Genomic DNA, 16,287 nt, shown 5'->3' with positions numbered 1-16,287 from the left:
AAAAAGGGTGGACTTCTCAGGTGATCGCATTTTGTTACTATGCATATGAAAACTTCCTCACTTGGTTTACAAACACAGGGTCCTCACGGACCTAAGGGACAGGCAATAGTGCGTAAGAAATCTCTGCTCATGGACTCTGGGTTCAGCTCACCCCTTAACCTCATGCTCACCTTGGGCAAGCCACTGAATTTGGTTTTTTCTCCCTTGTAAAGCGGGAGTTTGCCCTTGCCCTGCTTATTTCCCAGAGCTGGGGAAGGGTGAGTTTGTGAAAGACAAGAGAGTACTTTGAAAGCAGAATCAGGCTGTTCTTGGACACCTACAAGAGCCAGTTGAGTTGTCTAGTCCCCTCAAAGCCTTCGGGGTGGCTTCCCACCCTCCGTGTGCAGCATCACTCCAGGAACACGTTCATATGGACAACTGTAGGCCTTCTATAAGTACTGTTAATGCAGAGATAGAGAAGGAAGGGACTCTGTAAACTATCCCCATCTAAGTCACTCCAAGAAGTGTATGTCTAAATTAGAGGTTCCTTCTGTGGTTAAGAAGCACCTTGAGGAAGAAAGGGTTTATTTCATCTTATAACCCTCAGGTCACACTCCATCACTGAGGGATGTCATCAGGAACTGAAGCAGAGGCCATGGAGGAACACTGCATACTGTCCCATTCCTTGTGGCTTGCTTAGCCTGCTTTCTTATACAACTTAGGACCTCCTGCCTAGGAGTAGCACCACCCACAGTGGCTGGGTCCTCCCACATTAGTCATTAATCAAGAACATGCCCTACAGACTTACCTGTAGGCCAGTCTTAAGTAGGCATTTGCTCAATGAGGTTTCTCTTGCCAGATGACTCTAGCTTGTGTCAAGTTGACATAAAACTAGCCAGCACAGTCTGTTAAAGGTCTCCTTTCCGAATGCTGTTTGCCTGGTTTAGTTTATAAGATGCCCAGGAACCTGCAAGGCTACTGGACAGACAGCAGCCAGGTTTGGCTTCGGTGTGTGCTGGGACTCTGTACTGGTTAACTTCTGGAGATGGAGTAGTGAGTTCTTTGCTTGCCTGGGTGTTCACCTTCAGGGAACATGTGCACACACTCATGAGCTACCAAGTAGAGAGCAGGGTCACTCTCCCCTGGCCACTGTCATTCCTAGGAAGCCGCTCTCCCCAGACTTACAGATGCTCCCACATAGGTGTGGAATTTCACAAGGAGACTTTAAGCTTGTGAGCATCTTTCCTTGGAAGGGTCAGCTAGTAGCTATTCCTATTGGGATGGGAAGAGAGTGTTCAGAAATGGAGAGACCTGAGCAAGCTTCCTGTTTCTGTCTTCAGTATACCTATTCTTGCCTCCAGCAAACAGTTTAGAAATTACTTTTCATTTCTTGAGAGAACAACCAGACATCTTGCAAGCCTCAGTGCTGACATTTTTATTTTTATTTTTTACAAATGTGGATGTGAGCAAGATTGACCTGCACCTCCAGTCTCCTCCTTCAGCAGTAATGGGTAGTGGTTGTTTCAGCCAGCTCGATCCCATGAAGTCAGACAAGCCCCCATCTGTTCCGCCCACTGTCAGAGGCCACACAGACTCATGGGTATGGACAGGTATGGAGGAAAATCTTCACTCACTTCCAGATCTTACAAATGTCTCTGTTCATGGTCACTCCTAGCTTTACCCTCTCTGGAAAAATAGTTTATTATTAATACATGCATCCATAACTCTGAGGGTGTGTATGGGTGGAGAAAATGAACAGCATGGATCTTACACACTGTGTGGGATAAATGCTATTTAAATCCGGATGGAGCAGCTAAGCATAACACTAACATGAGATCATTGGCTGGGGGCCAGGTTTGTTGTGTTTATGGGTTGGGGTTTCTTTATTGTGTTTTCCCCCTTTTAAGGAGGGGTCAGACTTAGAGCGCTAAGCCATCTGTCCAGTTTAATATGTTAAGTCTTTAATAACAGATCATTTGCAATGTGTCTTACCATGTAGAGTAGAAAATGAATATTTTGCAGAAGTGTTATCTTTAGAAACGTCTTCCCCATTCCCTGTTGTTATCATTTTGGTGTTGTTGCCTCAATTTGATGGTGCACATCTTTGTACTACTGTTTTGCAGAATTAATTAGTTCATTAAAAGTGGCATTTAAAACGGGTGTGTCGGTACAGTGTGCTTCTTTAGAAGGCTCTTGCTCCTAAAAGGCGTTAGGTTTCTGCAAGAACAGATGCAGGGGTTCTATGGGCAGTCATTAAACCTCAAGACTTGAAAGGGTCTCTGCTGCTTTCTTTGAGGTATGTTTTGCAATGAGCTCTGGCTGCCGTTGAGCATGACTTTCTGTGGCTAATGTAGTGACCTCTGCCACGCCTCGCCTCTTCATCTGCAGTAGAGAACTGTACATCTCATTGCATAATGACCTAGCCTGGGTCCATGTGGCAATCTCTAATGTACTGTCTACCCATTCAACGAGTATTTAAGGAACCAGGCAATGTGGCAAGGTGCTGGGATAGTGCAAGGAAGAGAGCAGTCATGTCATTCTAGAGAATCCTGTAGGGAAGTGAGTCTTTAAAGAAATAATGACTTGGGAATTATGTAATTACAAATGTGGAGAGGTGACAGAATTTGAAAGTACTGTATGAGGTAGGGTGTATTGATTGATGGATGGAAACAAGGACAGGGCCAGGGAAGGCTTTCCTGAGGAAGTTAGCCTAAGGAAGAGTGACCAGGGCTTTGTGTTGGGCTCATCTGAGCAAAGAGTGTTCCAGGAGAACTGCTCAGTTCGGGGAAGATGGTGGCAGCTGAGGCTAGAAGGTAACAACAGCTGCCTTGAAGGATCTCCTTGGCCTCTAAGGACTTAAGACTTAAGTCCCTCTTGAGCCTTTCCTTAGAAGTAGTTCAGAAAGCAGGGTATACTTCCATCTATAAGGCATGGGTGGTATGGCTTTGCCCTGCAAAGCTGGTCACCCATAGTCAGATCACCTCTGAGGTCCTGTAAGTAGATTCATGCCCTTTTTGCAGAGAGAGTTGTTACAAGAGATGGGTGCTGAAAGGATATGGGGAAAGAGATGCTTGCATCCTGATGGAGGGAATGTAAGTGAGTGCCAGGAAATAGCATGGAAGTGCCTCAGAAGGTTAAAAATAGAATCGCATGTGACTTAGCAGTCCACTTCTGGGTGTCTGTTCACAGACTGTAAGATCAGAACATTGACAGGCATCTGCACTGGCATGCTCACTGCAGTGTTAGTCACAGTAGTCAAGATCTGGGATCATCAGACAGTCTACCAGCAGATTAACGGATAAAGAAAACATGGTGTGGGCCGGGCGGTGGTGGCGCAAGCCTTTAGTCCCATCACTCGGGAGGCAGAGCCAGGCGGATCTCTGTAAGTTCGAGGCCAGCCTGGTCTACCAAGTGAGTTCCAGGAAAGGCACAAAGCTACACAGAGAAACCCTGTCTCGAAGAAAAAAAAAAAAAAAAAAGAACATGGTGTGGGCACAATGGATACTTTAACAAGAAGGAACCCCTGTCAATCTGAAGGAACATGGAAGTTGTTATGTTAAATGAAATAAGCCAGGCACAGACAGATGAAATATTACAAAGTGTCACTCATTTGTCAAATCTGAAAGAGTTTAAGAAGACAGTAAAATGGTGGTTACTAAGGGCTTAGAATGGGAGAGCAACTAGGAGAGATGTTTTCTAAAGGGTACAATCTCAGGAATAAATTCAAAAAATCCATCATAGAGCATAGCAGCTAGAGTTAGTGATAGTTTATCACATTCTTAAAATTTTGCTGACAGAAAAAGTGGTATGTGAGGTAAAGCATGTGTTCATTAGCTTGATATTAGCCATTCCATAATGTGTGCTTATTTCAGAACACACACACAGGGTAAATATGTGCAATATTTAATTTGTCAATTAAAAAATAAAGACACTTACCACACCTAACAGTTCTATTCCAGAAGTGTGCCTCTAAGAGCCACACAAGTGTGATGTTATACACACTCCAAACGGTGCCTCTTTCTCAGTCATGTGAGCGACTGACACAATGAATGATACATACAGGCAGGCAGAATGCCCGCTCCATGAAAATACCCTTTCCTTTAAAAAAAAAAAAAAAATCCCATTCAGAAGGTAACAAAGAAACCAGAGCCTTAATTCTGGATGGGTCTAGACAGGGATACTTCAATCAGGGTCCACAAATAGACTCTAAGAACTGTAAACTGCAGAGAGTTGTATGTAAAATGCCATGTAGACATCAGTTTTAGTTTTCAGTACCTTCTCCTAGGGATCTGTGACCCAAGAAAAGACTAAAAAATGATGATGAAGGAATTTGAAAGTCCCAACATATCCACAAAAGGCCTTTAGCTTTTGGAGGAAGTATCTGAGTAGCAGTCTACCAAGCTGATGCGGTGTGGCTCCATGAAGATGCTGGCGTCCCACAGGACGTTTAAACTGCCTTATGAAGTGGTATTATCTGCAGGACTGCCTCTTGGAGATACAATCAGTGGGTCGCTGGGTGAGAGGACTTCTGGGGCTCCAGTGTTCTTTAGTTCTCCTGTGAAGGCCATTTAAAAAACAAGAAAACAAGGCGTAGGGCCAAGGTGCAAGTGTGGAGTCGGCAGTAGAGAGGGTGCTCTCTGCTGTCTAGAGACACTGAGCAGTCTGCCATCCAGTCTCAGGAAGCCATCGGGATCCTTGGGAGGAGTTGCTCTTTGCTCTGTACAAGCTCAGCTCAGAAACTACTGAGTGCCTGGCCTTCGTTAGGGCAGAGAAACAGGACACACGAGTTGCTTAAAAGTTAACTTTCCTGTCTAAAAAAAAAAAAGCTGGGCAGTGGTGGCGCACACCTGTAATCCCAGCACTCGGGAGGCAGAGGCAGGCGGACCTCTGTGAGTTCCAGGCCAGCCTGCTCTACAGAGCTAGTCCAGGACAGCCTCCAAAGCTACAGAGAAACCCTGTCTAAAAAAAAAAAAAGTTAACTTTCTGCCTGAAAATACTGAAATTAAGATCCACACCTTGCTCTGAACCTATGGTTTCTAGAATTTTGTGTTTCCAGGCAAGTTCTTAGGCCTTCTGGCTGAGTGTTAGAGTAAAGGAGAGCCCAGCAGCTTCTCCATTTTTGAAAGGCTGCTGTAATGTAAATAGGAACAGCAATCCTTCCAAGTTATTACCCTGTTAACAGGTTGACAGATATGTGCAAATTGTGACTCACTGCTCAATTTGGCTCCAAATTAATGTCTTTCCATGCGGGCCTCATCTGCTCAAGTGTGGACTCGTCACCACTGCAGTGTGGCTGCTTGTTTGCCTGCACTCGAAAGGTAAAAATTAAAGTAATTTGATCTGCCACAAAGCGGAGTGTGGCATATGGTGGCAGTGTGGGAAGAGAGCAAGGCGCTCCTACCTGTCCTTAGCCTGCTCTAGAAGCCGACACACTCGCAAGCTCCATGCAGGCTCAAGTAGCTCCCGGCAGCTTGGGAGGCAGCATCCTAGAGGCACTGCCAAAGACCCCCCACATTCCAGCCCACACACATACCACCCCCATATACCAGCCCCCCACAACAGCTCCACATACACCAGCCTCCCCACGCCAGCCCCCCCACGCCAGCCCCCACACACACCAGCCCCCCACACACCAGCCCCATCCTCGGCAGGAAGGAAGCCACTTTGCCTCCAGACTTTTAATCTGGTGTGGCAAGCCTCCCTGGCTTCTGTCAAGTTACTAGTGGCTCATTTGTATCTCTAAGGCTGGGTCTATTTAAAAATGATGTGTTTTGATTTCTGCATCTAAAATCTAGACACTGTTTTCCTCAGCTAAAGGTGCAACTGACTTTCTTTGGTCTCTTTTTGGCAAATGCATAATGTCACCTGTAACAAAAGAATTGGCATCTCCTTTATGTTAGGCCTGCGAAGAAAAGCAGTCTCCTCAGAATTCATTTCTGCTCAATGGAATTTTCAAATGGGTCTGCTGAGCCTTATCTAAGATCACAGGCAGGTGGGTGGGCAGAAGGAAACCACAGAAAACCCCACCCTATGCTGCTTAACTTTCCTGTACCTAGGAACTCTCTTCTGTCACCATCTTCCCTTCCAAGAAAGGTCCCCATTATCAGTAGGGTCCAGAATGGCCCGGGATGCTTACTCTGCATCCCTGTAACTCTGGATGCTACAAAAGAAATCTGGACCAGGTAGCTGGTTTAGAATTCCAGGAAAATGCAAGATGAGGTTGGCTCCAACTTAGTGTGTGGCCCAGGATCATCACCTAACCCACTCTCCAGGCTTGCCAGCCCGCTAAGGAATCTGATTTTCCAAGTGGTATGTTGATGGTTTCAAGGTGAAAGATACAGGGCAGAACAGGTTATGATGTGTCTTTGTGCTGAACTTGTGCATATTCATTGAGTTCCCTTCCAGAGCTATGATGGCTATTGATTGAGGACTATGTAGAAGACACTGCCTGCCCCTCACATTAGCATATACTTAGCAGTGACCTCCATTCACATAGGACAGAGGCAGTTTGCTTCCGCTGAGTCTGAAGAAATGGGTTGAAACCACCCATATAGATTAGGAAAAGTATCTGAAGACGAGCATTGCCAGCACCCGAGTTGGCATGGTTTTGTCATGCATCTTCTGCTTGTCCAGTAGACATGAGCAGTGCCACGCTGATGCCTTCCTCTCTTCTGGTCACCTCTGCAATAGCACTTGTGCTTAGATCTCAGGATGTACTGTGTGAGGCTGTGAGTCCAGGGGATCGCAGAAGTGCTCTTACTCACTCAGGAATGACATTTTCAAAGCTGCTACATCTCAGTAGGGTGGGGCCTCACCTTCAGGAAATGTCTGGAACAAGTTCAGCTTGGAATGGCAAGCCTCACGTGATGATCCTCTTGAGAGGGGAAGGTCGCTGCTGGTGTGGCACCACAGAATCTGTGAGCTACTTGAGGATTATTAGAAGCCCTGCTGCCACCTTCTCCAGGAGCACCCCAGACAGCACCACCTCTTCTCGGTTGTCTCTGCTCCCACCTGCCCACTAGCTCTCCTGTCCGCCTCCCACGTGAAACCCTGACTGCATTAGCAGAAATGTTGGTGTGCACTTTAACAGATGCCATTCTTCTGTGTGCTGTCTCTCATGAGCCCAGGTTTCTAACCTAAATTTTGTGTCATGTGACCAAGGAGCTTAGCTCTGCTTCCCCCCTGAAAGTATACCTTAACGTATCCTTGATGTAATGGGCTACATTTACTTAATTTGCTACATCCAGTGGATGTGAAACCCATCCCAAAACCCCTTAAATGGGAAGTTTTGGGTCTTGGCTGGTGAATTTACACATCCTTTGTGTCAGTGTGACTAGATAGTGAGCTGCATGGTTTTCTGTGTAGGGAGCAGAGCCAGCTCTGTGTGTGCTGTGGGCCAGCATGTTCCCAGTGAGCCTCCACTGCAGGGCAGGAGGACTCTTGGGACCACCTGCCAGCACACTTGTCATCTGTGAGTCCTTAATAAGTGCCCGGCACCATGCCAATTGCTTAATACCAGTGGTCTCAGTGAGTATTAAACCCTGGGAGATGCCGGCCAGCCGAGAGGTGAAAATGGAGCTTCTAGCTCGCCTGATATATTTGACTGTTACTAAGAGTCGGGGAGTTTAGGAAGAAAGTGGTAATAGGGACATAGAAAGCGGGGCAAATAAAAGCCAAACCGCAATCCAAGAAAACAGAAGGCACAGCTATCAGGTCCAACTAGAGAAGACGTGGCTGAAGCACAGGGCTGTGCTCACAGTGGAGTCCTGTAGAGGGACATACATATCCCAGTGGAAAGTCAAGGTGCGTTCAGGGCACTCTATTTCAAATATGAATATAATCCCTTAAAACAGAGCCCCTTTGCAAAGGGTCATGGGAGGAAAAAAGACATGTTTTCATAGAGGCCTTGTAATCTTGTCTTCTTCAAAAGGTATCACAACACCTAGAAGTTGGGTATTAAGTATGAAATGAAGTCTTCATGCCTGTGGATTCCCAGCCTCCAACAGGACTCCAGTTCATACTTATGTACCTCTTCCACTCCCAGGTACGTCGACGATGTGATCAGCCGCATTGACAGGATGTTTCCAGAAATGTCCATTCATTTGTCCAGACCCAATGGGACTTCAGCCATGCTTCTGGTAAGATGTGCTTGCCTATGTGTGGGGACATGTGGAGGAGAACCTGTCTGGAAGCCCAGTGCCCTGTGGAGGCTGAGGAGATGACTCAGAGTGAAGGTGCCAGAGCTGGGTACAGTGACATGCCGTAGCCTAGTGCTGGAGGACACAGGCCGGAGGGCCGGAGCCCTTGACAGACCTTGTCTGAAAAAACTAAGGTGGCCAGTGACCCCTGACACCCAGCTCTGACCTCCACACATGAATGCACATGGATGGACAGGGACACACACACACACACACACACACACACACACACACACACACACACACGTACACGATTCTTTGTTATAGAAGCTCTAGACACTGGAGATGAAATCCCAGTTCAGGAGCGAGGAGAATGCTTTCTTTCTTGGCATCCTTTAGAGCAGTGGTTCTCAACCTTCCTAATGCTGCAACCCTTTAACACAGTTCCTCATGTTGTGGTGACTCCAACCATAAAATTATTTTCATTGCTACTTGTTATGAATCATAATGTAAATTCTGTGTTTTCTGGTGGTCTTCGGTGACCCCTGTGAAATAGTCATTAGACCCCTAAAGAGGTCCCCACCCATAGATTGAGAACCACCGCTTTAGGATAAACAACTCTGCACTCTGAAACCTTGCTTTTGAGGACATTGCAGCCCCGGGTGAGAGTTACCAAGAGAGGGAAGGCACCATAAACTATTTGATCTTGAGTCAGGGCATGTGAAAAACTCCCCATCAGTGTTGGGGTAAATTTTATGTTTTCCCTAAGAGATTAGAATGAGCAGTTCTCAGCTATGGTATCCTGTGAAAAAGAACGAACATTATGTTGCCTCAGGACTTCATAGACTATGAAAGTCATTTACCACCCTCACAGTTTAGGAAAAAACATCTGGACCTTTGTCACCAACGATTTCTGATTCTATTGTTTCTTATGGGTTTACACTGAGCATTCTGACCTCACAGTCCACTGACATTTGTATTTTCATAAATTGACCAAAGATGGTGTGCTTTGAAGACCAGTGGGCTAGGCTGTGTTGTGGTGTCCATGAGAAGGTTTCTGGTGTCTGTGTGATAGATTCATCCTGGGACACATGGTTTTGGCAGTATGTTTGTTGTGCAAAGGATGGGCTTTGGTGGGCACTGGGGAGGCAAGGCTCTGCACGTAATCTTGCTGCCTTGGGTCCCGTGTGAACTCACCCTGCTATGGCATTTTCTTGTGCCTAACCTAATAGATCACCAGCCACCCAGATGAGCCATTCCTCACCCAGCCCCTTCATCTTGGAAAAGCTGATGGTGTGTGTACATGCTTATTTTTGCTCAGTGAATGGGAAGGATGTGAGCTTGATAAGTTTGCAATAATATTTCACTTGTAAATGTAATGTGTATTGTAAAGTATAATTTCTGAAGTCCATTTGAGCAGTTTTCTGAGACATGCTGGGATTATTCCCATCTTTGTATTTTATATAACACATACATAGAGAGCGAGAGAGCAAGAGCAAGAGAACGAGAGGGAGGGAGGGGGAGAGAGAGAGAGAGAGAGAGAGAGAGAGAGAGAGAGAGAGAGAGAGAGAAAGAAAATGAGTCTTAATCCCCAGTCTAAATCCTGGTTCCACCAATTCCACTGATGTTGAAACCTCCAGTTTCTGCCATGTGAGTAGAGAGAAAGTTCTTGGCTGGCTGTGCATCTGCATAGGAAACAGAGTTGCTGACCCAGTCAGTCGATTGACAAAAGGCAGGTTTGGGTGAACCCTTTTGTGTTCTCACTCTCTGGGTGATCACTGCCAGGCTGTTCAAAATTTGGGATCCCACAGCTTTAGATGGCAGCCTCTCCACTATGCAGAATGGGGAGGGGGAGGAACAGGGCAAGTTGACACTGTGAGGCTTCTGTCTTAGGTAGTTAGGTCTATTTGGCTCATCCAAAGCCAAAGCAGCTCTTCACTGTTTGTCTGGAAGCACCATTGCTTCAGGCACCTCAGAAACAGGAGCCATAACCATCCATCCAGGACGTTTGACCTGGGAAACACAGTGGGACCCTCTTCACCATGTGCGTAGTAAGCTGGGTAGCACATGTGTGCAAGCTAGGATACGGCTAGGGCAAGTAAGTGCCTAGTAAATACTAGCTGAAACAGGAAGGATAGGAGAGCTTGGTTGACCTCAGTGGTGTGCCTTGGTTTACTGGCTAGAGTGGAGCTTTGCCCTGTACTTCTACCACTGTTCTTTGGGGACTGAACTGGCTTGTTCCTGACCAGCCAGCCAGTTGCTGGTGAAGTCTCCTCTGGTGTCTCTGTGAGCCTTAGGTCATCACCTACAGCTTGTACATTCTAAACCATAGCTAATGTGCCAGCTAAATTCTCAGCCTCTGTGTGCAGCACACAGCACTCTGCTCACTGGGAGTTGTCCTGCTGCTGTGTGAATTAGTGGCTTGTGGTATAATGAGGGCTGTTTCTGTTCTCTGAAGGGATGAGCTCAGTCATCCAAAAATAAATCTAGCTGTGTTGATATTTAGTTTCAGCTAATCTACCGCCTAACATCCCATTATTAATTTTCCTCCAACAGTCAAAATATTGTAAGAACTTAACTGAGTCAGACTGGAGCAAGCTGCTGGCTTATTGCATCACTTAAAACATTATCATCTCCAGTTTTTGACTGATCAACTAGGTATAAGAAAATGGAGCTTTCACTGTGATGTTTGAAATATACCCTAGTAGTTTATAATCTTCATTTAGATGTTAATTGGATTTACAAAAACCTTTGGTTTGTGTCCACATCTCTAAACTACACGTCTAGCCCTCCTGCCTCGATAATACAGCCTTCCTTAAGCCATTGGACGCATGGTCCCATCTCACTCTGCCCTAGTTGTTTGAGGCCTTGGGACACTTGGATTTTTTCACTGAGTTCACTTGCTCTCATACCTCAGTGGTCCTCAGAATCACTGGGTAGTTTCACAAATGCACATTCCTTGCACTCAACTCAGAAATCCTGAGTTGGTAGCTCTAGGCAGAGCCCTCGATCTCCATATCCATGTACACCAAGAAGCACTGAGTACATTTTGAGAAAAATGTTAAACTCCTGATGAGATGACAACCTGCCCACATACACCTTGAGAACCACTGCCCCGCACTCAGCAGTTCTGCCCTACAAGTGGGTCAAAGAGAAACTTGTCCAGGATTGTCTGTGATTAAAAAAAAACAGAAACAAGGGTTGGAGATTTAGCTCAGTGGTAGAGCGCTTGCCTAGCAAGTGCAAGGCCCTGGGTTCAATCCTCAGCTCAAAAGAAAAAAACAAAAACAAACAAACAAACAAAAAAAAACCAGAAACAAATCAGACAACCATCAGAGTTCCCTGGAAGCCCAGCCCTTTGGCGTTTCCCTGCCCTGGCGTCAGGCTGATTGATACATGAGCTGTGCTGGAGAAGCTCATCCTACCTTTCAGTGAATTCTTGCTAAAGCACCAGGCAAGAAGGGGACAGACCTGAATGTTGGAGTCCCCACACTTCCAGGGTTGCTTCTACACTGCAGTGCAGAAAGTAGGAGCAGAGAGCAGCCACTGTTGACTCACCTCTATTAGAAAGACACGGTTGCGGGCAGAAGCGGGTTGGCAATGTGGGAAAGAGTGGTGTGCACTTTCATTATGCTGGCATCTGAGTGGGTGGAGACCAGAGATTCTGCTACATGGGCTCTCCTGCAGTGAGCAAGCCGCAGCCCACCAAACTGCAAGGTGGAGGTTGGGAAGCCTGGCTCAGGCACACAGGTGTTCACCTTTCCATATTGCTGATGTATTTTCCAGACAGTTGCACTAATTTATACCCACCAGCAACTCTGAATACCACATTTTCCCCAGACCGCTAAAAACTGAGGCCTTAACTTTAACTGTCCATCAGACATTCCTGAAGGCCACCCATGCCGTATTTAATATTATGGAAATTCTTTGTTAATGCTTTTATCACTAAGATCCCATTTTACAAGCCTTATAAGAGGAAATGGTCTTTGCATTTCTCCACTCGTGTGTCTGTATTTGGAATGTGTGGGAAGTGCACGTGTGTGCACTTGTAGAAACCAGAGGTGACACTGAGTGTTTTTCTCAATTCTCTACTTTATTTGAGACAGGATTGTACTATGCACCCCTGGCTAGCCTCTAGCTCACAGAGATCTGCCTCCCTCTGCCTCCTGGGGATTGGAATTAAAGGTGCACAGTACTGTGCCCAGCTTCTATCTTCTTTTTAAAAACCAGGCCGGGTGGTGGTGGCTCACGCCTTTAATCCCAGCACTTGGGAGGCAGAGCCAGGCGGATCTCTGTGAGTTCGAGGCCAGCCTGGGCTACCAAGTGAGTTCCAGGAAAGGCACAAAGCTACACAGAGAAACCCTGTCTTCAAAAACAAAAACAAAACAAAACAAAAACGGTTCTCTGAATGAATCTGGAGCTAGACTTCCTGGCCAACAAGCCCTCAGTATCCAGCTGTTCCCACCTCCCAGTGCTGGGATGGTAGATGCAGATACACCTATACAGGTGTTGGGGTCTGAACTAGGGTCTTTATGGCTGCACAGCAAGCGCTGTACACAGTATACCATCTCCCCAGTCCTTGTTTTTCCACTTTACAAAATGACAGTTTTGTCAACTCTGTTCTTTTAAGGCAGCAGTTCCCAAAGTGTGATCTGAGGGCAAGAAGCTGCAGAGATCTTCCCCAGGGCCTGTGAGGTGAAACTGCTTTTAAGGCAGATGGGAGGCCTCTCTCTCTCTTTTTCACTTCTCACTGATTCTCACTTCGAGCTCTTTGATGCTGGGGGACATTGACATGCTGAGCTCTCCGGGCCCTGCGTTCTGGTGCTTCAGACGCGCCTCTACTCATTCTCATTTCTGTTGCAGTAAGTACCAATAGCTCTGACCCATAGATGCAGCAGCTCCTAGATATCCTCAGCCATTTTCAATAGAAAGAGGTCCTGAGACCCAAATGATGAGAACCAAAATGCTTTGAGAAGAAATGTATTACAAATATCAGAACCGCTGAGTACTGTGGTATGTGTGCTACTAAGGAGCCTGCAACCAGAGGATCACTTGAGCCCAGGAATTTGAGATCAGCCTGTAGAACATGGCAAGACCACAAAGACCTAAAGAGGAGGAGGAAGAATAAGAAAAAAAAAGAAGAGCCTTCTTCAACGACAAGAGTATCAAATGATGTACCAGACCAATTTAAAAAAGACATTCTAAAATGTTTGTTATAATGGTACTCATGATTGGAAATTTATCAGTGACTAAAACCCTTGATGTAAAATAAAAACACAAGAGCTTGGGACATCCCACCAGGTGGTTACCTGTCTCTTCAACCAGTTGATTCTGTAGTCAAGGGATGAGTAGAGAAAGCCGGATGCCTAGGGACTGACAGCACTGGGCAAAGGACAACCTTGTCTTTTGGACTGAGACACACAAACCTAGGGATAAAACAGCATCTCAAATGTTGGTGGTTGGCTGGCTGGGGTCAGGGCCTCATTGCTATGAAACAAAGGAGCCAGATTATTTTTTAGAAGGAGATTCTGAAATATGTACATCAGAAATGTCATGATATATGAAGTTTGTTTTAATATCCCTCACCAGCCACCAAAAAGGAAGGAAAGATGGGTAAAGAACAAAATCACAATCAATTTTTTCCTACTCTCTCTTCTTTTGCTCTTAAAAATATTATAGGTGACTATGCACACCCAAGTCTCTTCGCATATCCTCCACACAGTATAGAAACCATGAACATATAAAGCCACAAAGCCATACCACAGATATAGCCAGAATGCCCTCCCTTCTGTGCTTTTTTTTTCAAAAGATTTATTTATTTATTTATTTAGCTATCTATTTATTTATTATGTATACAGAAGAGGTTGCCAGATTTCATTATAGATGGTTGTGAGCCACCATGTGGTTGCTGGGAATTGAACTCGGGACCTTTGGAAGAGCAGTCGGTGCTTTTAACCTCTGAGGTTAAGAGCCATCTCTCCAGTCTAAGAGTCGTCATGCTTCTTCAAAGATAAAACAATATCTCAGAACTTCCAAAGCAATAACGCAAATAACTTAAAAGCCCAAAAACAGACTGGCATTACACTGCTCAAACGGCAAATGGCTGGAGAGGTAGCTCAGCAGTTAGAGCATTTTCTACTCTTATAGGGGATCTGACATCTCTAATCTTTGCAGCACCTGCACACACACATATACACACGCCCTCATGTATGCATGCTCACACACACATATGTGTACTCATGCAGGTTCACATGCACATAATTCAAAAGTAATAAAAAGCTGTAAAAAACAACAACAAAGGATGATGCATCAGTTAAGAATGTTTACTGCTCTTGTAGAGGCCTCGAGTTCAGTTCTGAGAACCCATGTTAAACAGCTTACAACCACACATAACTCCAGTTCCAGTTCCAGCGCTGTCTTCTGGCCTTCCCTGTAGTATGCATGTGGTGCACATACAAATGTGCAGATAAACATTCATACATTAAAATTAAAAAAAAAAAAGACAACAATTTTCAAAGAAGAGTCAAAGACACGTGTATGTCCTCTCAAGCATCAAGGCCATAGAGAGAGAGCATTCGACCACTTCAGGATTGTGCACCTGTGAGCCTATCTGGAGCATCTGTGGGAAGTTGAGCTTTCCCAGCCAAGAGAAAGTGGGCTGATCAGCCCCAGGGCATACTGAGCAAGTCCCAAGCAAGGTAGCCATGAGGGTAGAGAGAGAATCTATAAGCATTGTGTTCAATCACAGATGAGGGATGCAGATGAAGTAAGTGCTGATTTTTGTGTATGCCATCAGTGAGAATCAAGGATACTATTAGATACTAAGAAACAAAAAGCAAATTATGGCTTTCCAGTTTAGTGTTTTTATGAGATTCCTGTGTGTGCAAAAGAATGGGCCTCTGTTTCTTATACCTTCTCTTGGACTCTTTTTCTCACATTGTTTGTTTTGTCCAACTTTGATGTGATAATTTTGTTTTATCATATCATAATCCCTTAGAAGCCTGCTTGTTTTCTAATGGGAGATAGAAAGGGAGTAGATCTGGATGGGAGGGGAGGTGGGCAAGGACTGGAAGGAACAGAGGGAGGGGAAACCATAATCAAGATATATTATGTGAGAAAAAAGTCTATTTTCAATAATAGGAGGAAAAGGAGGAAAAGGCTAAAGGGATGCATAAGAAAATGGGGTCTGAAGGCTTTGCATATAGAGATACAAAGGTAAGCATGAGAACTGTAGACCTAAAGAAAATAAAGGGGTATAGCTTAGTGGTAGAGCATTTGCCTAGCATGAATGAAGTCCTGGGTTCCATCACCGGCATCAAAGAAAAAAAAAGTAGGCATGGTACATACATACAATCCTAGCTGCAGGATGAGGCGGGGACTGCAAATTTGAGGTCAGTCTGAGCTATCTGTAAGACATTGTCTCAAAGCATCTATACACAGAGAGAAATAAAGGAGAGAAAAAGGGGAAATTGGGAGGGAATACCCAGAAACACTAAACACATAATATATTAACTACGGAGTCAATTGAGAACACATGTATCAGTCATATCAATAAATGTGAATTAATAATACACTTGCTAACAGGCTTTTCCAAAGGTGCCACTAAAGCTCAGGGGGAAAGAAGTACGCATCAAAGAATTGGAACAGTTCCGAAGGGAGATGCTTGGAGAGTAAGGCCCATGTTCCTTAAAACACATCTAGAAGTCTCTAGGTTTGAAGATAGGCAGCCAGACTGGAAGACTGAAATGGAACAGAACTGATTGACACCAAGCCAATGGTCATGTGACAGCTCTAGTCAGTGGGCCACTGTCACAGAAGGAGAAGTAGCTTCAGATAAACAAACAAACAAAAGATCCTAGCAAACCAAGACTACTGGAAAGCTGGGGATATATGTGGTGAGTGTCCTTGGGTGCAGAGAGATTTCTCTGAGATCTGATTTTAAAAACCAAGTGGAAAGTATTAGAAAGGGGATCTGAAATGAAGAAACCATTAGCACACTCGGTATTTAAATAGATGAGAAGATGTCCAACCTCATCCCTGGATGCAGATTAAAACTACATTGAGGACTGTCTCCTACCTGCCAGATGAGCAGAACTGAAAAAGCCACCCTATGGTCTGCTGCAAAGGTGAGGGAACGGGCCTCTTGTCACTGCTGATGGTGACATGGGCC

The 16,287-nt window shown here is 45.3% G+C and overlaps 1 protein-coding gene across 1 annotated transcript in view; it reads left to right on the top strand.

Annotated features, from left to right (window-relative positions):
• LOC118582776 (mediator of RNA polymerase II transcription subunit 27) overlaps positions 1-16,287 on the top strand; it is an 87,970-nt gene that overhangs the window by 23,126 nt on the left and 48,557 nt on the right. The window contains exon 2 of the mRNA XM_036185874.1: positions 8,024-8,117. Within this exon, the coding sequence (XP_036041767.1) occupies positions 8,058-8,117 (60 nt within the window). The 5' untranslated portion in view covers positions 8,024-8,057. The remainder of the gene's footprint in view (positions 1-8,023; positions 8,118-16,287) is intronic.

The sequence above is a fragment of the Onychomys torridus genome, chromosome 4, assembly GCF_903995425.1.
Source record: "Onychomys torridus chromosome 4, mOncTor1.1, whole genome shotgun sequence".
Lineage (NCBI taxonomy): Eukaryota > Metazoa > Chordata > Mammalia > Rodentia > Cricetidae > Onychomys > Onychomys torridus.
This window is presented reverse-complemented; position numbering and strand designations above follow the sequence as displayed.